The sequence below is a fragment of the Setaria italica genome, chromosome V (genome assembly GCF_000263155.2).
Source record: "Setaria italica strain Yugu1 chromosome V, Setaria_italica_v2.0, whole genome shotgun sequence".
In the NCBI taxonomy this organism is placed as follows: Eukaryota; Viridiplantae; Streptophyta; class Magnoliopsida; order Poales; family Poaceae; genus Setaria; species Setaria italica.
This window is the reverse complement of record NC_028454.1, coordinates 20,230,450-20,241,073: the sequence shown is the minus strand read 5'-3', so window position 1 is coordinate 20,241,073 and position 10,624 is coordinate 20,230,450. Positions and strand designations below refer to the sequence as shown.

The window sequence follows — 10,624 nt, the reverse complement described above, 5'->3', positions numbered from 1 at the left end:
CGATTATGTAGACGAATCAAAAACTAATTGCACAGTTTTGTTGTACTTTGCGAGACGAATCTTTTGAGCCTAATTAGTCAATATTTGGACAATAATTCACAAATACAAACGAAACGCTACACTGTCGCATTTATGGCAAAATGCTAATTTTGCAACTCCCAACTTGGGAAGTAAACAAGGCCTAAAGTAGCCTTGATCGAAAGTCGACGACGGGCCTTTCTTCGTGGGAGCGAGCCGAGCAGCACGCAAACTCGCTTTCGGAGGCAAAGGAGATCCGGGCTCCGGCATGGGGATGATAAAAAGGCACGGCTGCTTGGCTTGTTTCCGCGAGGCCTTGGCCGCTTGCGTTCGTCTCCATCGCCACCGTCTCCTGCGCCGCTCGGCACCGCGGCCTTCGGCCAACCGCAGAATATGGGATCGCTGCTTTGCCTCTCACTGACTCACACGTACATAGATGCATATGCATGGGACCGCGATACAAAATTTTTTAAGCGTTCAGACTTCAGCAGCTCATTTCTACGCGGAGTACCAGTCGAATGGATAAAATACGGTACACCGGCGAGGGTAAATGGTTTGGTCATTTGGACTTCCGACGCACGCAGACTCAGGCGATGATGGGTCAGACGGGCGGAAGCAGCGATGACTCCGAGAATGACGCTGCCTAGGGACCTTTGTCCGCTAGCCTTTGGAATGGTATCGCCACTTGCCTCCTCCGTATATTTTACTTCTCCGTTTATTCAATGCTGCAGCCGGCGTAGGCTGAGACCTTCACAAATAATAACGCTCAAAACTTAGGTTTTTAATAATTAATGATATATTTGTGAACTAACAATTTTATTTGAGATATGAGTAAGGTTAGTATAGTAGGTAAAGGAACTTCAAAGGACGCTATGGTCACAGTTTGGAAAAAACCACGATGGAAAATTCAATGCAAAGTATAAGATAAGTTTTCCAATTTTACCGGCAAAGCAACGATTAGAGCATAATGTTTTATCAGATTAATAGACTAGATTATTAAGAGGGTTTAATATTCATTTGCTTTGACGGTTACATAGTGTTAACTTGCTCAAACAATTACGTATGTCTAGAAAAGGTGAAAGAATGGCTTTGAAAATGCTTTGAAGATGACTAACTCACTACAAGATATGTAATCATTCGCCACAGTTTTTAATGAGTGGCCAACAGTTTTGATGCTTCCTACTATTTTTGCTCGAATAGTCGACAATCAATACGCACTTAAAACGGCGTAATTTGACAGCCTGTCAGGTAAATCCCGATTTAACTATTGAATATCTCGATCGAAACAATACACCACGAGTCTCACATAAAGATGAGCAGAGATAATACAAACATCATAGATTTTACATAAATTATGGTACAACATTTAGCTTTTACAAACTGAGTTAGAAAACAAGAATGATACAAAGCTTTTAAATGCATAGCGGAAAGAAAACGTGAAAAAAAGTAAAGTGAAACTAGACGGACAACTAGAAATGACGATGAGCGAAGGACAACACATCGAGCTCACCGATATGCCATCAAAGCAAAGCAACTCCACCTGAAATAGGATCACAACAACTACTTTGAGTTCTATGTGAGACAGACACACCTCCCGATGCAGGAAGGGCAAATGATCCCATCACATGGCCCTTCGCGATCATAGGGCTCGACATGGTAGGACCCCTCAAGAAAGCGCCCGGGGGCTATGACCACCTCTTGGTCGCAGCCCACAAGTTCACCAAATGGATAGAGGCTAGACCAATAACATCGCTCAAGTTGGAGCAAGCAATTGAGTTCATGCTGGACATCATCTACCGCTTCAAGGTTCCTAACTGCATCATCACTGACAACGGTAGGAACTTCATGGGCAAAAAATTCCTAGAACTCTGCGACAGCTATGGCATTCGAATAGACTGGGTGTCCGTTGCTCACCCACGAACCAACATCCAGGTCGAACGGTCCAACGGCATGATCCTACAAGGCCTTAAGCCTCGTATCTATGACAAACTCAAGAAGTTCATCGGGCGATGGGTGGCTGAACTCCCCTCCATACTCTAGAGCCTTAAGACGACACCTAACAGGTCGACAGGCTTCACACCCTTCTTCTTGACCTACAACGCCGAGGCCATGCTCCCAACAAAGCTGGACTACGGCTCGCCAAGGGTCCAATTGGATGGTCGGAACAAGCATGGCAAAACAGCTTGGACCAATTGGACGAAGCATGAGGCGTCACCCTGATCCGATCGGCGAGATATCAACAAAACATGCGATGATATCGTAGTAGGTGTATCAAGTCACACGCCCTCAATGTTGGCGATCTCATCCTCCGCAGGGTCCAATCCACCAAGGACAAGCACAAGTTGTCACAACCATGGGAAGGGCTGTTCATCATCGCAAAAGTGCTACAGCCGGGCGCATACCGCCTCAAAGACACCAAAGGCAATGTCATCACCAACGCGTGGAACATAGAACAGCTATGCCACTTTTACCCCTGACTTGTACCTAGCTAAAACAAAGCATTCAATAAAACAAGGCCACACGATGTCACCGATTGAGCTATCCGCACCGACCAACCAGTCGGATGCCGCGGGTCTCTTGGGGGCTACCAAATCCCTAACAACCTAACCTTTCGAAAGTTGATTCTACTCCTCTAAATCGTTTGAAGTTTATCACCAAGCCCCGACTCACTCCCGAGACTGGTAAATTGGACGGCCAAATACACAAAAACTGCAAGGGGACGACCTGGGTTTTTAAGGGCCACAGCCAAAAAGTTTACCGACTCAAAAGCAACCAGGTATGTGACAAGCAACCACGAAGATATGTGCCCCGAGGAAGTACGCAGTGCGAATCGCCGACTGAACACGATCGGAAAGGCCGGTGAGACGGCCCAGGATGTCACTGCTCCCACTCAGGGGCTTGATCGCCTCGCACACGGCCATCACGATGTTGCGACCTTGTGCGCCCAGTCCCTCTTCTGCCAAGGCACATCCAGCTTCTGCTAGGGCAGCATCCCTCTCCAACCGAAGGGTTTGGGCCTCCGACAACACCTCATCATGAGCTGATTGGGTGTAAAGCAAGGATGTCTGCCAACCCACAATGTCCCTCTTCATGGACTCCACCAAGTCGAACATCCATGACTCCGAGCTGGACATGTCTTCCTGAAGCTGCCAATTCTGGACAGCCAGACGCTCGAGCTCTTCCCGCGCCACACCAAGTTGAGCCTCAACATCCTCGCGATGGTGGTGCTCCTCCCCTGCTGAGTCCGATGGGAAGGACACGTGGTGCAAGAAGTCAAACTTGTCTTGTGAACGAGCAAACATACGCTAGGGAGAACTCACCTCCTGCGTGGAAGTAAATTGCCCCGAAGTAGATGAAGGGTGTTCTCAAGCTGCAGCTCCACCTGAGACACAATGCACCTCAACTGCTCCTACTCACGCCGCTCCGCCTCATCGTCCAGCCGGAATAACTTCCGGTTGGAGAATTACTGGCAGCCCACATGAGCGGCGTCGCACTCAGACGAACTGAAGAAGGGTCGTCACAAGCACCGTCATGATAGGTCCTGACTGCAGCACATCCGAAGATGGCGCGACCAGCCCCGCGTCTCCTCCAGCTATGACCTGACCCGACAGCAACGCCTCCGAACAAGCAACGGTAGGAGAAGAAACGACGAAGGGAGGAATAACCGCAGTCGAGGAAGATGATGTCTAGTCTACATCGCAAAGCAGTGGGGAGAGCGGGATATCTACCGTTTCAATCACCATCGGGGGCCACGGGCGGCGACGTATCCACAGCCTCTGAGCACTCCATGGGCGGAGTACTCGGATCTTGCTCGAGTAGTGGGATTTGTTGACTATAAGAAACATCCCCAATGGCGGCAGCGCCCAATGAATCCTCGCTCGCTACAACCTCAACCTGCAGCCCAAGGAGCATTGCTTCCCGCCCCGACTGGATGACGTCAGACCGTGCTTGGGGGACGCAACTATCAGTACTTGTTGGTATAATTAGCGATGTGGAATCAATCGCAAATGCACGAATACCATTGTGGCTTTCACCTTAGAGTATTCCAAGGGTGTCGAATCCAAGGGAATGTGTGTTTACTATCTTCTATTCTAGTTGATCCAAGGACAAACCAAGATTTGAGGCGAGGGTAGAGAGGATTCCTAAGGATAGCACTTGAGGTAAGTTAGAGGTTGATCTCTCAATTATGGATACTTGCTTCAGGCACCGGCTAACTCTTGGTCTGCCAAGCGACTCTGGCTAGCAGCTCTACGCTATATCTAAATGTGGAGGATTACAATGGGCCAATAGGGCTGTCACAACCTACAACCTACCTCTAGCAATCCGTGGGATGTAAGGCAAACGAAGGATAACCCCTAGCCTAAACACCATGCTTACGCTATTGATTGCTCTTGCAGTATAACTATGTCTGGATACCCGTAGCAAACTACAGCACTCTATATAAACATAGAGCGACGAACTCGCAAGCAGAGAGAACTAATCTCACTTAGTTATAAGTACTACTAGTGCGTACTGTATCAAGGTCTAAAGGCATACATGAGAGCATACAAGCCTATACTATGATAGCAAGGATATATGACTAGCATACGAGCATATAAAGCTAAGGGGGTGTTTGGCAACATCCCCTTAAACTTTAGTACCTGTCACATCGGATGTTTGGATACTAATTAGGAGTATTAAATATAGTCTAATTACAAAACCAATTGCACAGGTGGAGTCTAATTCGTGAGACGAATCTATTAAGCCTAATTAGTCCATGATTTGACAATGTGGTGCTACAGTAACCGTTTGCTAATGATGGATTAATTAGGCTTAATAGATTCGTCTCGCGAATTAGTATAGGGGTTCTGCAATTAGTTTTATAATTAGCGCATGTTTAGTCCTTCTAATTAGCATCCGAACATCCGATGTGACACTCCTAAAGTTTAGTACCTCGTATCCAAACCCCCCCCTAAGCATAACAACATAGCAAGGGGATAAGACTAGCTCATGCATATAAGAACCAAGTATTCTAAGCACTATATGAAGGAATCACGAATACTTAATTACTTTACTCGAAGGAAGCCAACATCCGTAGAGGTACAAGCTGAGAGGAGAGTGCTGACACCTTGGCACTCCTATCGAACACCCCTCATTTCTCCCTATTCTAAGCACAAGCAAGATAGGGCTTCACCTTTGGAATGGAGCACTAATTCTACTCTTGTGTGGTGTGTTGAGAGGGGGAGTAGGGGGTCTTATTTATAGTGTGGAGGTGCCTTGGGAGAGTAGAGATACTCCTAGCATCCAAAGGGAATATTCTCCTTCAACTCCTCTCCTTGTGCCACGTAGGACTGTCTGAGGTGGTAACTTCACGGCGAAGCGGTCATACCCGCCTTTAGGATGCCACGAGGAGTTGACACATTGAAGGTGGGCACTAGAGGCCACCAGAGTGGTTCGACTGAACCTGGGGTTCAGTAGATCCCTGGTTGGCTCCCCTCACATCGCCTTTCATCTGGGACACTACCAGGTGGGTCCTCAAGTGGGTATAGGGTGATTGGCGGTAAGTTTAGGCGGGTGAACCCCTGATTGGGGCCCATGAATCCATGTGCTCTCCCCTGATTGGCTGGGTTGTGTTTCTTTACTCTTTGGGTGTGTTTTCTCATTCATTATATTGATAAAACACCTGCATACAAATATTCACCAAGACATGTGGAAATGATTAGTAACTACCACTAGGTTTGGTGATTGATCTTGATAGCTTTTATGCAGTAATTGACAATCAAAAGTGGTACTTAAGGACTGCCAACAGTACCCAAGGGAGGACCGCACCAGCAAGAGCAGCCACCACGACAGCCTCCTGAGGAGGCACCAGAGGCGCAGTCGGGGCGGAAGCCGCGCCCCTCTTGAATAAAGGCCTGGTGGGAGCCTTGCGGCGTGGAAAACCAGAAACCCTTTGAATAGTATCTCAAGCGCAATCCCCTATACAAATGGGATGAAGGAGTCAAGGGCGAACCTAGGTGAGAACATGCGCCAGACCTCGAGGAAGCTAGTTGGCGCAGGAGCCGAGCCCTCAGGAACAACAGCGACATGGGAACCAGCGTCCATCAGCGGCCCCTCCACGCGCATCCGCTTGGAGGAATCATCGTCAATCATGATTGCGAGGCCATGTTTTTGGGCAGCGTACTCAGAAGGGAAATGTGTGTCATCCGCCATACCACCAGGAGGAAGTGTCGACTAATCTCTAGACGAGAACTTGGGCTCCTTGGGGTCTTCCTTTCCCCCGGCGCGACATCTTTGACGTAGGGCCTCAAAATCGTTCTTCTTTTTCTTCTTCTTCTTGTTCTTCTTCTTCTTTGCGTCCTTCTTCCGCTTCACCTCCTCAGCAGCAACAGCCTTGGCCGCCCACTTCTCTTGATCCTCCGGGAGTTGCCACTCAGGCGCAAGACCAAGTAGGCCCTAGAGAAAGGAGAAAATGGTGTTAGTCGCGAACGGAGTGACAACAAATGTGGGCAAAAAGGGCATGGACCCAAAGGAGCAAGCAATCAGTATGATGCTTACCAGGTTTGGCGGGTTCGTAGAATGGAGGGCCTCTAGATGATGCCCCAACATGACTTCTGCATTCCCCGCCAGACATGATCTGACACAAGCGTGGACCTCCGAGTCGGCAAGCTCCTCAAGACTCTCCCTGGTCGGGTCCTGGGGCTCCGAGTACTCGAACATGTCATGGGCCCGTTGCTTCATGGGTTGGATGCATCGGCGAAAGAACTCCCAAAGCAATCCAACCCTAGTAATCCCCTTTGAGAGGCACTGAAGGAAGACAAGGAATCTGGTCCAACCTTCTCCTGTCCGCCTTCGGCACGCCCTAGGTCCACGAGTTCTGCAAGATAGGGACACCGGTGAATGGCGGAAGGCCCGGGGAGAGGTTGCAGACATAAAACAATTCCCCATGCCAGCCTTTGTTGGAGGTGATGGAGGGGAGATCGAAGTAGTCCTTCGCCTTCCCCTTATGCAGCCAGATCCCCACGCCTCAAATGGAAGCGCCACTGTTGGTATATTTAATGATCACGAATAAATCCACAAGCGCATGATATACCATTATAGCATTTCTCCCAAGAGTATTCCCAAGGGTATCGTATTTCCCAAAGGAAGGCGGATAGGTCAAAAAAGTTTACTATGCATATGAGTATATCATAGATGGATAGAGACAATATTCATGGCAAGGGTAAGATATGATCGATATGTACTGTGACACACATAGGAATCATCTCAACATAACTAAGCTAGGGAGAATGACTAAGAGTTAGCTCTAGGTTCATATATACTTTCTATATACTGCACAGATCATACAAGCATAACATACATACACATTGTATAGGACTCAGGCTTGTGCACCTAGGCACACACGGGGAGACAGTACTCGTACTGGTTCCACCCAGCAAAGTTACTGCTAATTTATGAACTTCTATAGCATACCTGAACCTGGAGGATTACAAAGGACCAACAAGGATGTCACCACCTGTGGCCTACCTCCGCGGCCTGTGGGGCAAACTCATATCCAATGAAGCTAAGCAATCCAAACACCATGCTTGCATTGTTAACAACACTCTAGACGACCCTTGCTATTGTGACAAGGGCTGAAGCCACCATAGAAATGGCCATTGAACCGATGCTATAGCATAGATCAACTAAGCTATACAAGGTACATATGCACACAGAGTATGCACTGAAGCATGCTCTCAAGGCATACATGAGCGTATACAAGCCTATACTACGATAGCAAGGGTATATGACTAGCGTACGAGCGTATAAGCCTAGCACATAAACATAGCAAGGGTATATATCTAACTCATGCATATAAGAACCAAGCACAACACTATATAAAGAAGATGTATACTTTGAATAGAATAAAGTCAACCTAGGAATAAAAGATACAAGAGCCATACCCTAGACTCCAAGGAGACCTGGAACCTGAAGGAGAGCTACTCTAGCCTAACTCCACTAACTTGGAAACTAAGAGGGAGATAATGATTCACTTGTGGTGCGTGTCCTAAATGGAGCCCTTCCCCTCAAACTTATAGGCTCCAAGAGGCGGTTCTATGAGGGAATCTTCAGGGAATATCCCATAACTGACGTAAACCATCACCACGTGGGGACTGGAGATGAGGGGAGGCAAGGGTGGTTCAGGCGACCCCTTGTGGGCCCGCCTCGCAACCACCTTTCTCCGGTGATTGCCTGGTGGGTTCCAATGGCGGTTGCGTGTGTTATCCGGACGATTGAGGCTGTTGTGGTAGTTTGTGAGCCCTTCAATCCATGGGATGCACATGTGGCGACCTCACATTAGTCAGAAGCGTGTTTCTTTGATCCATAGAGGGTGCTTTTTCCATCCTTTTGTGTTATTTCACCTACAACCAAATGATCTCTAAGGACAAGTGGAACTACGTTATTCAAAACCAAATATGCATGTAAGAAATGCCAATCCTCCTGTATTCTTGAGCATACTGACGGTCATATTTGGTACTCAATGACCGTCAACAGCCACTGTGCCATGGAGACTAGGGAAAGACTCGATGTGCACGGTGAATAAGTACTTCCAGAGTAGGAAGTTCACTTGCATGCCGAGGAAGCACTCGCAGAAAATAATGAGAGCCACGATGTGGAGAAGGCCATTGGGGTTGAGGTGCTGCAGCTCCAACTTGTAATAGTGAAGGAGCGCGCGGAGGAATAGATGCGTCAACAATCCGAAACCCTACTTGTAGAATAGGGTGAAGACCACTGTCTCATCCTAGCTAGGTGTGGGGAAGGACTCGCCCTGTGTCAGCCATACATCTATAGACCCACTGGAAGGTTTGGACAGTCCTAAATATGGGGCTGTACATCGAGACGTGTCAGACATGGAGACTACCATGCAGGACAGCGTGGTCTACATGGAGGACAAGAACTAGTCGAGGATTAGGAAACTACTCATAGCAATTAGAGTAGGACTCTCTAGTTAAATCTGACTAGTATTCTTGTAAACAACCGACCTGTAACCTTGCCCCCGATAATATAAGGCAAGGCAAGGACCTCCTCCAAATAGGTTCAATCAATACAATCCAACCAACATACAAGATGTAGGGTATTACGCGACATAAGCAGCCCGAACCTGTCTAAATTGTGTGTTCAAGTTCACCATCGAGTTTCTGATCTCGATGAGCCCCACGCATAAGACACTACCTCGGGTACCCCATCGGTAGGTTGCCAGGTCTAAACACTGACAACTGGCGCACCATGTAGGGGATCTCGCCGCGAATCCACTGGCAATCTTGATGGCTCAAGTCATCATCAAGCCCACCATCACGTTCGAAGCTGGCACAACATTCGTCTTTGGCTCCTAGGTCTACATTGCAGATGGCATTGGAAACTTCCACCGCCACATTGCGCTGGCCTCGGAGGAGAAGCACTATGACATCAACCTTCGTCGTCAAACCTTGGAGGATTTTGTTGAAAAATTCAACAAAATTTTTGACCTCTTCCGAGGCTTGAGGGACAAGTCCGAGTACTACTTGAATTCTCCCACTAGTTGGATTGGATCCCATGGGCTGACGCATAAGCCATCGTGCTAATGGGTCTACACTACAAGTCAATTCCCGTTCAGACTTCGAAACTTGGGCGCTGTCTACCAAGACACCCTGTCCAAATCACAATTCAACTCGGATTTGATCGAGGACCTCGACTACTACTCAGATCCAGGTGAGGAAACTTCTTTATTTGTTCCACAGCAGGGCCTAGTAATCACATCTACTCCACAAGGCAGATTCATCTACTAGCCCAACATAAAACCACCTGCTCTCGCCAAGGACGACGAGTCACGCCTTCTCGCCTACCTTGACACTCTCCCGTACCAGGAGGGTACCCCTTTGTCGCCTATCTATGAAGAATACGGCTCCACAGAGGTCATCACATCAAGTTTGGGTAGTTTATCTCCAAAGCGAGAACTCCTCGCCATCATCGCTGCGCAAGACGGCGATGGTGAAGAACCTCCGGAAAGGCATCCACGATGCGAGTGTCATCCAGACAACGTATCATAGGATGAGCTCACCCCTGACGTTGTAGGGGAAGAAACCGAAACTCAGAGGAATCAACAGCGAGTAAGAAATGCGGTGCGAGCAGATCAACGCAGCCGTCTTGCTTCCGACCTACCCATTATGAACTTGGATCACGCGTTTGAAGCAGTTAAATCGTGTCAACACTATACCCCTCTTGCCACTATTGCATCCATTGACCTGATTACTTGGGCAATGCCACAAGACAAGTATACCAGGCAACTGGCTCAGCTGGCGGAGCGTGCGTACGAGCAACTCGATCAACAGAGCCCTATACACTCAGTTCGACGCACCTCATCCTATCATGGCAGTAGCGACAGGCATCCAAGTCGCAATGAGGTTGCTAGAAATGAGGTTCCCAGAATCGAGAACCCCAGACTAAGTCAGCATAGGATATAGAATAGTTGGGCGGGACTCTCAGGAGGCCATGGCCACCGTGGGCCCAATCCAGAGCCTGAAACTCCAGCACGCATCCCGTGTCAGAAGCTCAACAACAATCACGACGCCTGTAACATCATTAAAGGACGCTGCATGAGCACGAACAA

At 48.3% G+C, this 10,624-nt stretch overlaps 1 protein-coding gene across 1 annotated transcript; it reads left to right on the top strand.

Moving 5' to 3' along the window:
- Positions 1-1,671: 1,671 nt before the first annotated feature.
- Positions 1,672-2,058, top strand: LOC106804343 (uncharacterized protein K02A2.6-like). Its single transcript, XM_014805206.1, has one exon. It carries the CDS (start codon positions 1,672-1,674, stop codon positions 2,056-2,058), a length of 387 nt encoding a protein of 128 aa, XP_014660692.1.
- The last annotated feature ends 8,566 nt before the right edge of the window (positions 2,059-10,624 follow it).